Source organism: Danio rerio, chromosome 24, assembly GCF_049306965.1.
Source record: "Danio rerio strain Tuebingen ecotype United States chromosome 24, GRCz12tu, whole genome shotgun sequence".
In the NCBI taxonomy this organism is placed as follows: Eukaryota; Metazoa; Chordata; class Actinopteri; order Cypriniformes; family Danionidae; genus Danio; species Danio rerio.
This window is the reverse complement of record NC_133199.1, coordinates 29,380,935-29,398,435: the sequence shown is the minus strand read 5'-3', so window position 1 is coordinate 29,398,435 and position 17,501 is coordinate 29,380,935. Positions and strand designations below refer to the sequence as shown.

General features: G+C 32.8%; 1 protein-coding gene across 4 annotated transcripts in view; it reads left to right on the top strand.

Moving 5' to 3' along the window:
• The window catches only part of phex (phosphate regulating endopeptidase homolog, X-linked), a 36,750-nt gene extending 19,475 nt beyond the window's left edge, over positions 1–17,275 (top strand). For 2 of the 4 annotated variants that reach the window (NM_001089349.2, NM_001320330.1), the window contains 19 exon segments: positions 2,885–3,111; positions 6,065–6,133; positions 6,240–6,356; positions 6,454–6,537; positions 7,782–7,924; positions 8,145–8,238; positions 8,329–8,457; positions 9,786–9,887; positions 9,966–10,043; positions 10,127–10,230; positions 10,319–10,377; positions 12,363–12,417; positions 12,499–12,566; positions 12,658–12,788; positions 12,875–12,940; positions 14,586–14,690; positions 16,553–16,629; positions 16,730–16,885; positions 16,929–17,275. In NM_001089349.2, the coding sequence (NP_001082818.2) occupies positions 2,885–3,111; positions 6,065–6,133; positions 6,240–6,356; positions 6,454–6,537; positions 7,782–7,924; positions 8,145–8,238; positions 8,329–8,457; positions 9,786–9,887; positions 9,966–10,043; positions 10,127–10,230; positions 10,319–10,377; positions 12,363–12,417; positions 12,499–12,566; positions 12,658–12,788; positions 12,875–12,940; positions 14,586–14,690; positions 16,553–16,629; positions 16,730–16,832 (1,811 nt within the window). In that variant the 3' untranslated portion in view covers positions 16,833–16,885; positions 16,929–17,275. 4 annotated transcript variants of the gene reach the window in all.
• The last annotated feature ends 226 nt before the right edge of the window (positions 17,276–17,501 follow it).

Genomic DNA, 17,501 nt, shown 5'->3' with positions numbered 1-17,501 from the left:
CTTCTAGAGCTGAAATTCAGATGTTGAAATAAGCATTGGGTTTTTTCTTTGTAAGCTTTAAACCAATCACAACAGACTAGGTCGACTGGCCAATCAGAGCTGAGCAGATTCTAAGAAAGGAGTGGTTTGGAATGGTTAAAAATGGCACAGTATAACCATATATGTTATGTTAATTATATGATTTCAATATAAACCTCACCTAGTAAGATGGGAGGGCACAATGGAACTCAATTATAACTCAACAAATAAATCATCAATTTTTTTATTTTTTATCTTTTTGTTCAGAGTATATGCAGGAATCCTAAAGGTAATTTAAATACCTTTTTAAGACTTTTTGAAGACCTTCTCAGAATATTTTAAGACCTAATCGTCTCAAGTTCTAATCAGTATCTGCCAAAATGCTAACCGCATAGCATATTATCTTTGGACGCCAGGGAGGGACTGTGATTCGAATGGCAGATCTGCGTGAACAGAGATGTGCAAAAGCCCAAATCTGCATTTGCTGACAGAGCTTGGGCTACTTTTTGGAATTATGGGAGATGTCGGCCAGACAATATTTAATTGGATAAACATTTTTTTAGTTTTATGTTTTACCCAGAATATAAAAATACATAAACACATTTAGGTAATTTACTGTAATGATTACTATTGGACTGTGAAGAGACTTTCAACCACCTCAACAAAATGTTTCTGAAGACAATCACCTATTGCACCTTTAATAAACAGCGGTTAATAAACAGTTGTAGTTAAATAAATCAATGGAGCACAGCCATGCAACAGGCTTCAGCCACTGTTAATCTTTCTCCAACATTTTCCCATTTTGCCGTCTGTTTTGCTCTATAGTTTCGCTATATGTGGAGAGCGTCACAACAAATTACCGCGTTTGTCACAAATTACATAACATCACCTGGTCGTAAGAGCTTGACTGGATGCTTCCGAGCCTGAACCAATCGTGTGGATCAAGCAGACCATTGTTAATATTAGAAGGAAAATAAATATATTTATGATTTTTTTGTAGTCAAACATTTTAGACAACACTTAAATTACCTTTTAAGGGCCTTAATTTTCTCAATTTCGTCACCTTGAAATTATAAGGTTTTGTATGCGTTCTGAATGATTTGGAGATATTGAGCTTCAAAGTTTTTGCATTAGATTGCAAACAGTATGTGTGTAACATTTGCTTTTTAAATAAAGTCTTAATGTAATCTACATCCCATAATGTAAATAAGTTGTCATTTAATAATGTCAATAACTCAAGTTTGACAATATCAGATAGAACTTTGTAATTCTAAGGTAACGATTTATCAACTTTTAATACTTTAGGACTCTGTGGACACCCTGTTATAGTATATGGATAAAATATGGTACTGTTATTACTTTAATAGAATTTATTTGATTTTTGGAAGTCCACCGGTGGCCTGACACAGGAACCCCACTTTGGTAATGATTGGTTTAGGGGAGTGGTTCAAATCTTGAACACACTATTTCATATTTGATGTTTAACATTTCAATGACAATCCATGTTTAGTATGTTTGTTAAATATTGGAGATGTCATTTGAACTGTTTTCTGAGGTCCATTTTATAACCCAATCAAGATTTGTCATCAGAAATGTAATGCTTTAAAGCAACAAACTATTTTGTATGCTCTTTGATCATTCTCGTTTAAACAGTAGTTGAATGTATTGTAGACTCGCACGAGTTTGATTGACGAAGTAGTTTGCATAATAATGCATAACATTTTTTTCAAAATCACAATTTGTGTCCAGTGATGTAAACTTTTGAATGTTTGTTTGACGGATACTTCCTTCATAGTTGGGTGCTACTGTAAAATTAACCCTTTTTCAAGGAAAAACAAATTAACATTGATTACAATATGGTAACAATACTGTAAGTCTTGTAATAACGCTTAGTAATACTTCAGAGTTTTTCCAATGAGTATTTCAATGAGTACATTTCAAAGAGTTAAAAATGCATAAATGCTTAGTAAACATTAAATGATCTACACAAAGCAATGCTGAACAGTTACAGTAACAGTTACTTATGCATAGTACATATACTGTAGTAGGCAGATTATCTTTTAATCTTCTGAAAATCCAGCTTCAAATTGTGCCTTGTTTATTAATGAATTCATGGTAAAATGAAGCGAACAAAGGACTCACTGATGTGGTCTGAAATGTCATTTAAAATAGTTCATCCACTCTTTCCTGTTGCTGGAATTAAAAAGAAAGACAAAGCAAAGACTGTTTCTTCAGCGCTTGGCATTGCACAGCATCCTGCAGTCATCAGAGCATCTTTATTGTTGACCTGCGTTTGCCTCTTGTTATTTACCTACAACAGCACAAACCAGTGGGCGGAGCTAAACCTGCAGTCATGTAGATGGAGGTGTTGATCATGTTTTGTATAGATTGGGTTCAGCCACACTGTTACCTAATAAAGTGCCACATTCTGTCAGTTTGCCAGATTGGCTTCAGTATAAGCTGTTTTTAGCCTAACTTGAAAGCTTAGAGTTCTAAAACTTAAAGCATGGTTTCATAGTGGAGTTGCTCTTCAGTGGACCGGCCTTCAGCAGTTACATTTGCATTACGTTGACCTGAATTAATCTGACCTTCAACAGTGAAACTGATCTGAATCAGTTTTAATATAACTAGACTACTATGCCAGCTTTCTAACTTGATGGAATGTTGCACAATTGAAATATAATGTGTTTTTATTCTCTATTCACATTTGTAAAAAGTGTTATAGAAACAAAAGATGAATTTAATTGAACGGAATAGAACTGTACATTTTATTTATTTATTTTTATTTAAACTTTTTGCGAGTCCCTGCTTTACTACAAATAAATACTTTTGCTTCATCTCCCTTTCCCTACCTCCTAACTGACAGCTGCGCTGGAGATTGAGGATGCCAATCCTCTGCTGAAGAATCTAAAGCAGAAAGAATTCCGCTGGCCAGTTTTGGGTGATGCACTGGGCTCATCCTCACGCTGGGTGGAGTCTCAGTTTAACCTGCTGGAGACATTGGCACAGATTCGCAGTCAGCACAGCAAGTCTGTTCTCATCCGGCTTTTTGTCGCTCCTGATGACAAGAATTCTAACCAGTACATCATCAAGGTGAGATCCTAAGCCTTGTTTACACTTGGTATGGAGATTATTTTTCATTAATCTAAGCACAAGTGGATGAGTTTTAAGTAAGGGATAAAGTACATCCAGGCAGTTATTAGCAGCTGTTGTATTATGCTGGGATAACATCCACCTGGATGTACTTTATCACAATTTTCTTTTCTTTTTTCTTTTTTTTGCATGGCTGCTTGCCACACAATTTTTGGTCTAAACGTTTGAAAAAACATTGTTCTGAGCAATTACGATTTTTTAATTCTTAAATGCAAAGCTGACGAAAATGGAAATGGCTGAATGGAGCATACACTAACCTACAGTACCTATTATTGACTGACGATAAACTACACAGTATTCAGTCACAAGATGTCATCAAACAGTCAAAAATGCAAAGCTGACCGAAACACAACTGGTTAGATGAAGCATATACTAATCTATGTATTATTTGTTCACAAAATGGTTCCAAGTGACAAAAATAGCAGCATGATGAGCATTTAAATGTGGATGTGAACTTATGCACTGATTTTCAAGATGACTTGAAGTAGCCAAATGAGCCAGTGATTTTAGTTTGAGGTTATCAGGGATTATTACACTGTCTGGGATACACTATTCTGATTGGTCAGTCGCAACATTCCAAGGTATGTTATTCCCAAACAACAACTGCTAAATAACACAGGCTTATCTAGGAACTTAAAATCAACTTGACCATCAGTGAATTTGTTCGCATCCATACTTGCATCCCCATTCATATGTATCTGCTTGTCTGTCACGCCACATTTTGTAACTACTGTATTTGACCTAATATGTAGATTATCCTTATCTTTACTCAGTCAGTTTAGCTTCTCTCAGCTTTGCATTTTTTGACTGTTTAGCACCATCTTGTGACTGAATAATGCGCATGTTATTGCATGCTTTAGCGCCATTCAGCCAGTTTTGTTTTCATTAGCTTTGCCTTTTGGAAATTCTAGGTTATTATGGCTCAAAACAAAATTTATGTCAAAGTAGCCATGAAATAAATAGGACAAAGTACATCCAGGATGGTTATTTTTGCAAATTAAAACCATTTTTAGTCTTATTCAACCTCCTAATGATCACATGCCAATGTTGCTGTGATGACAAACCTTCTTGCCTGTACTTTATGAATAGTATAACATAGCTTGGAATGTCGTGACTGATCAATTAGAATCAAGTATTTCAGACAGCTATGTAATAATATGGTATAAAATATGAAATCTTTCCTACCACTTTCACCCACTTCCAGAGGTAGTTAAAAACGCATTTGATTTGATTTATCATTGTGATTCAAACACTCTTGTGATGGATTGAATGAATGCAGAGAATCACCAAATTTTCGTTCATTGACCGAACCTGTGATCATTAGGGGGTGTGTTGTGGAAAAGCAAACTAGAATTACTAATGTTTTAAGTGCCAAATCAAATCGTTATTGATTAAAATAGTAGCTGCATCCACATATTCTTGCTTTTCCTGGTCACAAGCCACATAAAATTGGTTAGTTAATTCACAAGTTCTCGTGCTTCACACTGAGCCCATCTGTGGAAGTGATGTAGAGCATGATGAAATAAGAGGGTCTTGACAAAATCTGAACACAAGTGGTCACATGTTAATACAAGAAATGGTAGTGCATAACAGCTGACCGCATATTAGGTGGGAAAATAATCTTTCAGTTTTAAAGGTGCTGTATGTAAGTTTTTGACTTTTCTAAAGCATAAAAATACCATGCAGATATTTAAGAAACATGCTAAGTAAACACTTGTTTATCTGAAAAACAATTTTGAAGTCAGTTATTCTGCTTTGAAAATGTGCATTACGTGCCGGAACGGGTGTCTTTGTTTTGGTTCTTTTAAGCTACCCACTGCTACTGTTTGTGGATATGCCCATTTATTTTATTTATAACTGCCGCAATTTAATAGGGCACTAAAAGGTAAAGAACTTAATTCTTACATTTGCTTAATTTTTGTAATGTAATGTATTTTTTTCTAAAGCATACAGTATAATGTAAAAGCATGTTTATTACTAAGAAAACTTAAACAAACAAACAAAATTATATTTGAATTGAACACATCACTTAGGGTACACACACAGTACCGTCCTATCTAGTAATGTGAAAAGCCAAAGCTGAAAATCTATGGTTAAAAGCTGCTGGCACACCTACTACCTCAGCAGCGGTGGTAAGCATTGCGGCAGAGGGAACATATTGAAGTGGTGACATCCCTCTTAACTGGGTGCTCAGCTAAACGCAAAAGGTGCAAATTAAATATATTAAAGGCGACAACACCAAAGCTCAAATCCAAATTTATTAAATTAAAAAAGCTGAGACAAAGCGCTTTGTTGCTTTTGTATAATTTACCATACCGTTAAAACCTTATACCGGCCCTTGATACCTTTTTGTATTTGTAAGTTTTACTGGTGGCATGTTGTTTAATCTATGGTTAATCTAGCTAAACCATATTTATTTTTTGTAAAGTTTGCTTTTACAAAAAAAAAAAAAAAAAAGTTGTAAGGGTGGTGCAAAGCTAACTGTTTGGCCAAACAATAGACTATTGACCTTATTCTAAAATGCGGAAGTACGCCTGTTTTCGCGATTGTCTTAGAACTTCCGATTCAGTCGCCTATGGGAGAAATGACAAAGAATAATAAACGGCACAAAATGGCCAAACTACTTGCTCAACAAACAAATGTTTGCATGACTACACAGACCAAGTAGCATAATATAATAAGAAAATATTAAATTGCAACATCAAGCAGCGTAACGAGCAGTTGTTAACGTCAAAAAATGAATGGAAGTGAATGTGACCGGAAGTCGCGAGACAAAAAGATTCAAATGGCAGCGCCCACTCGTCAGCTGAGAATAAGGTGAATAGAAAAGAACATGGGTGAAAATCTAATTCTCTCTTTGTTTTTTTTTTTCTTTTGTTTTTTTTTCTCCTAGCTGGACCAAGCCTCTTTGTCCCTGTCATCCAGAGAAGATTACATCACCAACACAACGGAGGCACAAATGGTACATCTATCAATCTGTATATCTTTACACACCTGTCGTCTCAGTGAGCGCTGGTTTCATCTTTTCTCAAACCTTACTTTTTTTTTTTTAAATGCCTTTTTTGCAGTACCGAGAGGCACTTTTAAGGCTGATGGTTGACGTTTCCGTCATGCTTGGAGCAAGTGAGCAGGCTGCTGAGGCTCAGATGAAATCGGTACTTGATTTTGAGATGAAACTTGCACAGGTGAGCGACAATAGCCAAATTCCTTCTAATCACTGGCGGTGAAATGAAACCATGCAGTTAGGGTACTTGATGCTTCAATGGAGTTTGTATCTTTTAGATCGTGATCCCTTATGAGAACCGCACTAGTGAGAACATGTACAACAAGTACAGCTTGTCTAAACTGCAGCGCACTGTTCCAGATGTAAGTATTTTATTACTTATGTAAGCATAATATTTGCTCCTTATGTCATACAGTACTCCAAATAGACACATGTAATTAGTGATATGAGGCAGGCTGATTATTTGGCCAGTATTGATCCATGTTGAGGTGACTGGCATTTGCTAAAGGCAGATGAAAGGTTAATTGGTTTGATTATATTTAACACAATATTAATTGCTGAAATTAATGCCTTGTTTCTCAAGCTAAAAATTAAGTAAAGCGATTTATTTTTTTATTTATTTTATTTGTAGCTGTTAAATTTAAAGCCATTTAATTTCAGTAAATCTACTTAATTCTGTCAAATGAGACCTGATCTTAGAAATTTTACTATAACCTACCCAATGACTCATTTTGATTAATTTTTATTATTATTAATTTATTTTATTTTTTTGTGTATTTTTGTAATTTATTTTATATATCTTTTTATTTTATTGCATTTTTTTTGTGTGTGTGCGTGTAATTTTTTTTTCATTTTATATTTTATTTCATTTTATATTTTGTTTTGTTTTTTATTATTTGTATTCACATTTTGTTTTTTATTTTTGTTATTTTAAATTTTATTTTTTTATTCAGTTTTTTTTTTATTTAATATACTTTTTTATTTTATGATGCTTTACAATAATATATTTTATATCAAAGCCAAAACTGGAACTAATCTTACAAAAAACAAAGTTGTAAACCCAAATTAAGATGTTGGGGAACGCAGTAGGTAGTGCTGTTGCCTCACAGCAAGAAGGTCACTGGTTCGATCCTCGGCTCAGTTGGCGTTTCTGTGTGGAGTTTTTGCACATATATATATAGGCTTGTGTGTGTGTGTGTGTGTGTGTGTGTGTGTGGATCTCCCCCAGAGATGGGTTGCAGCTGGAAGGGCATCTGCTGCGTAAAAATGTGCTGGATAAGTTGGATGTTCATTATGCTGTGGCAACCCCGAATTAATAAAGGGACTAAGCCGACAAGAAAATGAATGAATTAATAAATGAACAAGAAAACATAAAAAAAAAAATTCAGTTAAAATTTGTAGTTTTTTTTTTCCCTAATAACTCCTATTGCTTTTTCCATTGCTAAAGATGTTAGGTGATCAATTTTTGTCTTGTTAGATAAAATAGTTATGCCTAAATAAACTAAAAATGATTAGCCTGTGTTCCCCATGGCCAGTCTGCCCCTGTATATACATACATTGTAGGTAGATCTAGAAAAGATTTGAAAGTTTATTTCTTTCTACACAGTTTAACTGGCTGGGTTTCGTCAGAGCAGTGATTGACACAGAGTTGTACCCGGATCTGAAAATCTCCTCTTCAGAGCAGGTGATCGTACGTGCTCCACAGTACTTTAAAGACCTCTTCAAACTCATCAACGCCACAGACACCAGGTATCCAGACTGCTCTGAAACGATTAAAACCCCATTAAAAGCTACATCACAGCCCTGAGGCTCTGTCTGGACATCGTCATTTGTGTGATCGCTGTGTTTTAACGTGTGCTGTTTATGCTTCCTACCTGTTTATTACCAGCTCTGCTCAATAACAGACTCGAGATTACTCTGTAATTCAGCTAAATGTGTGCGTGTTTTGTTTTTTCCACCCTCGCCTCAGGACAGTTGCCAATTACGTCATATGGAGATCGGTTTTCTCCCGAATCACCACTTTGAGTAGACGATTTCTCTACAGATACCTGGACTTTGCTCGGGTTAGTGAAACGCCGGCTCATTTGAACCGTCCACCAATCTATAGATGAAATTAGATTTGCTGGTGTTTAAAAATATCTGTCTTTTCTCAGGTTACTACAGGGACCACCTCTCTGACCCCTCGCTGGGACAAGTGTGTCAATTATGTTGAAAACACACTCATCTATGCCGCTGGTAGGCTCTTTGTTGATAAGCATTTCCAGGAGGACAAGAAGCACATGGTACGGCTTTTATGCATTAAGTCATGCAGCTATTTATACAGTAGTATTTATTATTATTTATATTTACTTAGCCATTATAGGAATTAATTACATTTTAAATTATAATAAAATGGAAAACAGTTATTTTAAAATTAAACATTAGGCCGATTTAAAATATTTTGTGCGTGTGTTTAAACAAATGTGCGTGCCTGTGTGTTTTTTTATTAATATTGTTTTTTTGTTTTTTTTTTGTTGTAATGTAAATTTTTATATCTTTTATATAAATAGTTTTTATTGTTGTGATATTTCTGTTGTAATAGCTATTTATTCCATGGTTTAAAAAATACAATAAAATAAATATAAAGTAATAAATAAAGTAATAATTAAATTATATATATATATATATATATATATATATATATATATATATATATATATATATATATATATATATATATATATATATATATATATATATATATATATATATATATATATATAAAATTTAATTATTACTTATTATTATTGTTTTTTGTTATTGTTGTGAGATTTCATACTATTTCTGTAATTTTTATTTATTCCATGGTTTAAAAAAATACAATAAAAATAAAGTTAAAACCAGCTTTGCAATTTTAGGAGCAAATTATGTTTTAAAATATATTTAAATACAAAACAGTTATTTTAAAAGTGCATAATTTTACATTTAATTCACATTTATTTTCATTTAAGTTATAAAATTCTTTAAATTAATTTATATATATATATATTAAAAGCCGGAACAAAAGCATTTTAAAAAAAAAACATTTAAAACAAAAATATTACAAATAAATGAAAGAATAACCTTTTATAATAGGTTATAGGTTTATGTAGTTAATTATTTCCCAATATTTGTATTTACTATATTTTCAAACTAAATGTATGCATCAATTCATTCTGTATAGAAATGAATAACTTGTAAAATAATAAAATATAAAAGTCCTTAAATTGTAATTATAATTCACCATATTTTTATATAGGGTTTCTATCTTCACAACATTTGTATTTACTTTTTATTTTCTATGTTGTACAATTCCCGCATTTATTTTCAGTTATAGTAACATTTCTATGTTTGATCTGCATTAAGTTTAGCAGATATTCAGCTTCATTACTTTCAAATATACAATGAATAAAAGAAATGTGAATTATGATTACAGTTGTTTTCTTACTGATTTTTTTTCAGCAGATATTACTTCAGTCATAACAAGATTGATTTGGTTTTTGTCTCCATCTAGTGGCACTTATCATGAACAACTTAAAACGCTGGATATTTTTATGCTATAATGATTTAATGTTTTTTATCTTTTATGTAGATGGAGGAATTGATCAATGGCATCAGATGGGCATTTATTGACATACTAGAAAAAGAGAATGAATGGATGGATGAAGAAACAAAGAGAAAAGCGATAGATAAGGTGTGTGGCCGTGAATTTAAATACACAGCATGACTGAAACTGATCTCCTTTCTCATTATTGTCTAAATCTAACATCAGGCTCATGCAGTTCTACCAAAAGTGGGTTACCCAGACTTCATTTTAAATGACACCTATATTAACGAAGACATCAAAAGGGTATGTTTTTTGTTGTTAATGCTGATGACATTTCGGTTTTAATTGTATTCAGCAGTCCATTAAGGTTTACTGTTTTTGCACAGTTGGCGTTCACTATGACTGACTACTTTGGAAACGTCATGCAGACTCTGAAGTTCATTGCTCAGTCTGATATCGGCTGGCTGAGGAAAACAGTCCCACGCACAGAGTAAGCTGTCAGCCTTTTCAAAGTCAGTTTAATGAGACGAGTCTATCTTTGAACGCGATGAAACATCACTTTTTCTCGTTTCCCTCAGGTGGTTCACCAACCCAACTACAGTCAATGCTTTCTACAGCTCCTCCACCAACCAGATCAGTGAGTTTCACATTTCAGTTCATTATTTAAGTCACTCACAGCCCTCTTAGTTCTTATTCTGGTTCGGTGAATAGAGTAGTTTGTGGCCAGTTAATTTAGTAAGTTACTAAAGTTAAAGATACTTTTTAAAAAGAAAATGACACTTAATTCACAAGGAGGCGCTAGTTTAATAAATTATATTAATAAATAGTTTTTTTCTTGGCTTAGTACATTTTTAATAAACACAACTGTTTCATCAAGATCATGTGACACTGATGACTGGAGCACTGAAAATTCAGCCTTACTTCAAATTTAAAACAAATTTAATTAAAATCTGGTGCATAAAATTTTTATTTTTTTATTTTTTTTATTAAACACTAATTTATAATTTTGCTGTCATTTTAATATCATAAATCCAACATTGCCAAATATTAAAATGAATAATTTTGAAATATAGTAAGTAAATGTTGGTTTTATTGGGGGATGATTTTGAAGCATCAAAACAACAATAATTATATACTGTAAATCTTTGTTGTTTTTAATACCCTTCAAACCACAAGGTTTTATCTACTCTCACCGGCCACTTTATTAGGTACACCTAGCAATCTGCTCGTTAATGGAAATTTCTAATCAGCCAATCACATGGCAGCAACTGAATGCAAGGTGATTTAAGTTACTTTGAACATGGCCTGGTTGTTGGTGCCAGACGGGCTGGAACACACAACACGTCCAACCTTGAGGCGGATGGGCTATGGCAGCAGAAGACCACACCCTGGGTGCCAGAACAAGAAACAGGCTACAATTTGCACAAGCTCACCAAAATTGTAAAAAAATAGATGATTGGAAAAACGTTGCCCGGTCTGACAAGTCTCTATTTCTGTTGCGAAATTCAGATGATAGGATCAGAATTTGGCATCAACAACATGAAAGCATGGATCCAACCTGCCTTGTATCAATGGTTCGGGCTGGTGGGGGTGGTGTAGGGGTGTGGGGTATATTTTATTGGCACACTTTGGGCCCATTAGTACCAACTGAGCATTGTCAACGCCACAGCCTACCTGAGTATCGTTGCTGACCATGTCCATCCCTTTATGACCACAGTGTACACATCTTCTGATGGTTACTTCCAGCAAGATAACGCTCCATGTCATAAAGCACGAATCATGTCAGACTGGTTTCTTGAACATGACAATGAGTTCACTACGCTCAAATGGCCTCCACAGTCACCAGCTCTCAATCCTTTAGAGCACATTTGGGATGTGGTGGAACAGAAGATTCGTATCATGGATGTGCAGCTGACAAATCTGCAGCAACTGTGTAATGCTATCATTTAAATATGGAACAAAATCTCTGCCGAATATTTCCTGTACCTTATTGAATCTATGCCACAAAGGATTAAGGCAGTTCTGAAGGTAAAAATGGGTCCAACTCTGTACTAGTAAGGTGTACCTAATAAAGTGGCTGGTGAGTGTATTTGGAAGTAAGATTTAAGTTTTTATTTATTTATTTTATTAGCCATGATGTTTAACAGAAAGGACATTTTCACAGTATTTCCTCAATTTTATTTAAGTGAAAAAAGTTTATTTAATAATAAAAAAATAAGAATTTAGGTCCATATTATTAGCCATCTTAAGAAATGTATTATTTTTATGTTGGCTACAGAACAAACCTCTGTTCCCCAATGTCTTTTAATTAATAAACTTAATGTGGTTAACCTATTTAAACCTTTAAATTGCATTTTTAAATGTCATTGTGTATTCAAATGTATTGTCAAGGCAAAGAATTAACAAAAAACTAAAATACATTCTCTATTAAACAGCACTAGTAAAAAATTAATAAAAACATTTCACAGGACTACAACTATAAATAACGTTGTCTTCAACTGCTTCAACATCCATAAGACATAATCGCAATGTGTCCACTGTTTGAGATGGCCAGATACTAGACTATTATGTTTACTTGAAAGCTATTTGATAGCTTATTGATCTGTTGTTTTCTATACCCAGGATTCCCTGCAGGAGAACTTCAGAAGCCTTTTTTCTGGGGACTTAACTATCCTCGGTGAGACGCAGATATGCTCAATATTAAATTTTGCAATCATCTGGATTTTTAATAATACTAATAATAATGTTGTCGTATCAGATCCTTGAGCTATGGAGCGATTGGTGTAATTGTGGGCCACGAATTGACCCATGGCTTTGATAACAATGGTAAGGCCATTCGATATTTTTTAGTAGTGCATGCATTATCATGCCTATGACTGATTCTGAAGGAACCCTGTGTGTATTTGTGTTCATCTAGGCAGGAAATATGACAAAGATGGAAACCTGGACCAGTGGTGGAGCAACTCCTCAATCAACCGCTTCACAGAAAAGACACAGTGCATGATTGACCAATACAACAGTTACTACTGGAAGGAGGCTGGGCTAAATGTACAGTAGGCATTAGCCTTTTTTACAGCATTTCTGTTTGAGTGCATCATTAAAATTTACTTTAATATTCACAATCCTCTCTCAAGGTCAAGGGGAAGAGGACTCTGGCGGAGAACATTGCTGACAATGGAGGGATCAGAGAATCTTTCAGGGTATTTCAGCATTTTCCACTGTTTCAGTATTTCTTTAAAGTGTCCTGAAACTGATTTACTGCTATGTTAAACATGTAGAACTTTCTTTGAAGGATCACAGATGGGAAGTCATATGAAGATCACACAGTCATAATGAATAATATTCATATGACATGAAACAGTGACATGTTCTTTGTGATTCACTGACAAAATGTGACTATAAATAATGATTCATTCCCGATTCTGACTTGGCTTCATCTCTCGAGAGTCACAGATTTTCACTGAATAAGTTCTTAAATATATTTTAAAATAATAATGATTAAAACATACTGTTTCCATGCTGACATTATTTTTTTTTTTTTTTTTTGCTACTATTGCCTATTATTAGACTTTTAAACTTGTTTATTAGATACTAGTACTTGTTTCAGTTATAACAAGTAACTACTATAGTGTTACTAACAAATTTGTATTAGTTTTGCCATTGACTTCTATTGGAATCTGTCATAATGGAAAATGTACGAGTAGCTAAAAAGAATAAGCACTAGCATTACAGTGTTACAGATATAGATGTTAAGATGGCTCATATAGAAACATTATATTCATATGAATTAAATGCAGCGGTGCCCGAACATTTTCTTATGAACGGCCAAAAAAACTAAACTTGATTAAGGGCTGTCGACAGAAGGTAAATATATCAAGCTGCATTACAAAGTCCCCATGCATTTAAAAATGAATAGAAAATATTTACTTTAATCATATTAAGTAATCTATTATATAGTTTTAAAATTTTATAATGAACCTGTTATTATGAAAACATAAGAATTCCATTTACAACACTATGGAGTTTACTGCCAAATACACTAGTCAAGCTGCACCTGCCTTTGCCTTTTGCTCTCTGAGGACTTCTAAATTGTGCTCTATCCGCTGAGCAACAGTGTGTTCTTTTACAACATTTACCTGAAACATTTCATTCAAGTTAGCTTAAAAATAAAACTAACAAATGAAAGATTACATTAAACTAGGCCAACTTTAGCTGTGGGTCCTTTGTTTGGGCATCTCTGTTTTAATGTATATCAGACTCAACTTCATTATCCCGTTTAGGGAAACTAAAATTGCAGCAAGGCGCCATAACACAGGCGAAGTTCCTTGTACACATTAATAAAATATTACCACACAACATACCATACATCATTATGTAGGTGTATCTCCCTCCCCCTGGACTCATTTAATGACTTGGCCACCATTATAAAAGAATTTCTGGTTCTATTTGTCCTGCAAATAGGAACTCTAAAACGACTTCCTGATGGCAGCAGCTAAAACACAGAGTACAATTGGTGATCCGAAATGCATAGGATACCCTGAGCTCTCTTTAAAACATAATTATGGTAAATTACTATTGGACCAGTTTGGATAAAACTGATGATCGTTCTTACTTGACACACTCATTACCGTACCAAGCTACAATGCAAAGAGATAAAACGGATTCAATAAAATGTTTATGAAATGGTGTCATCATAGAGGTACAAACCTGAAACGATATAAGACCTATAGAAAAAAACTACAAATATTTGCAAAGAGTTTTTGAACTTCTAAAAAAAAATTTTGGAATGACAAAAGGGTGCATTGCTATGAAATCATGTGCATACTGATGTGAATGTGTCTGCAGGCCTACAGGAGATGGGTCGAGAAAGAGAGAGGAGGTGTCGAGGAGCCTCTCCTGCCTGGTGTGGGTCTGACCCATAACCAGCTGTTCTTCCTCAGTTATGCTCATGTTAGTATTCAACACTTCACATAGAAATGCTGGTCTTAATATCATCAGAAGTCCTGTTATTTTGTGTTCTTAATTACACTTAATTTGAAAACCCGTACAGTAAATCTATTCAATTACGTAAATACCCGTGTGCTCACTCAAAGGTATGCACTATCCCATTATTTTAAAATATGTAGGTCAAAGTTGATGTCCTATTATGTTCAAAATGCTGATCCTAAAATAAATAATATAGTGATTTCTCTTAAGAGTATAAGAATAGAGTCTAACACCTTAGAATAATGGTCCATTAGTTAGTTAGTAATGACATTTAATAACATTGATAATCTTACATTTTAATAATCTCAACATTCACTAATGCATTATTAAAAGACAAAGTTGTGCTAAGATAATATGAACTAATGTTATTTAACTTGAACAACATAAAAATTGTTGATGTTTAAACACCATAATAAATGTTCTTCTAGTAGTTTGTTCATGTTAGTAAATCTTTGAGCTAACATTAACTAATGAATGATTCTTTTAAAGTGTTACCGAAGAGTCTTGATTATGGCATGTTCTAATTCTGAATATGTCTGATGTTATATTATTGGTGTAGTAACTATGTAACATTGATCACTTAATCAAAGGTTCCATTAATAATGTATTTACTAACATGATCTAAGAATGAACAATATTTGTACAGCATTTATTAATCATCACCAGTGTATTATAAAGCTCCAAAATCGTGCTTGTTAACATTTTAATGCACTGATTTTTAACAACAATTTACAGTGCACGACTTTATTTTCATTAACTAACATTAACTATGGAAACTTGTTGTAAGGTGTTTGTTACATTTTAATGACGTTAGTTGATTTATTCTTACACTACTGTCCAAATGATGCATAAAACCACATCGTTTCTGCCTATACGCAAATTCTTTTATAGTGGACAGGCATAAAAAAAACAGGCTGATGATAGATAATATCCCATATTGATTTATATTAAGAACTGCAAACATTTGTGTTACAAAATGAACTGTGTAGAATTGCAAGAGGCCATTATCTAATAAAAACACACGATTTTGCATTTCTAGATAAAAAATATTAAAAACATATTTAAAATCTTAAGATAATTATTCAATTGTAATATAATAAAAGTCAAATAGATTATTTTATATATAAAAAAAAATTAAAATGCTTGTTGGATGTTTTCTTTTCCACTATTTTAAAATAACACCTTATAAAAACCTAAATCACCCAAAATCTCAAAACTACCTAGCTCTTTAAATGAGAGCCCTTTGGAGTTGCTTTTGAATTTTATATATATTATTTTTATTTTAATTATTTTATTTTTATTTAAATACTTTTTTATAATATTGTATTTATTTATTTTTAAATTTATTAGTCATATTTTATTTTGTTTATTTTATTATTATTTATTATGTTATATTTGATTTTTATATTTTCTTTATTTTATTTTTATTTAATATTTTATTCATTTTATTTTGTTTTAATTATTATTTATATTTAATTATTTGTTATACATTTATATTTTATCTTTAGGATTTATTTTTTATATTTATTTTCAAATTTTATTCATATTTTATTATATTTTATTCACTTTTTTATTTTATTATATTTTAGTTATTTTTATCTTTATATTTTGTTATTCAGTTTATTTTAATATTTATTATTTATTTATTTATATACTTTTTATTTTATTTTTTATTTTCAAATTTTATTGTATTTATTTTTTTTATATTTTATTCATATTTTATATTTGTTTTATTTTTAGATTTATTTTATTCTTTTATCTTTTAATTATTTATTTATTTATTTTCTTTCATTTATTCATTCGTTCCTGTTTCATTTTCTTTCTAGGTTCGCTGTAATGCCTACAGACCAGAAGCGGCTCGTGATCAGATCCAGAGTGGAGCTCACAGCCCTCCTAAATATAGGTATGATGCAATACCACGGCCTACACACAGCTCATTTACATCTATATTACATCGTCTATCCTTCAATGTCACTCATTTCACTCTCATTACTATGATATAGGGTTATTGGAGCGATGAGCAACTTTGAAGAGTTCCGTAAAGCTTTTAACTGCCCTGAGACGTCAATCATGAACAGGGGGACGGAGTCCTGTCGAGTGTGGTAATGTGAAGACTTCCATCACAGCACAACCCAAACCTCCTGATTTTGTCCCATTCACTGGTTTCTATAAAGAAGCAGTGGTTCCTAACACTGAAGCCTGGGGGCCGTGCTGACCAATGAATGGCCCTTAGCCGTCAGCCACTGGAAAACTGTAGAAAATACATGCAGTGCCTACAACACCTGAAAGCTTTCAAACACATCTGCAGCTTTGTTTTTACTGTCTGACCTCAATTGAAATGTACAAATAGCAACACGCGGACCACAAAAATTCCCTGAAGGCCTTCCTTCGGTTCATCACTGCTTTTTTATTCATACAAATTAGGCCGCACTGTCGCTTTAAGAGTGCTATAAATTATTATTGTTGTTGATGTTGGTTAAAGTTGGTAATTGTCTGTCTTTTTATTGTATTGAAAACGTGAGTAAATAATGATTTTTTTTCTGATGTGTTTGGATTGTCTTTAGTGTTTTGTTTTTCTATGCAGACAAAAAAAAAAACATCTGTTTAGCTGTAGTTTACATTTTTTATAATTTTTATATATATATATATATATATATATATATATATATATATATATATATATATATATATATATATATATATATATATATATATATATATAAAGAAATGAGTATAAGAAATGAGTTATTAAAACTTATGTTGAAAAAAAATCAG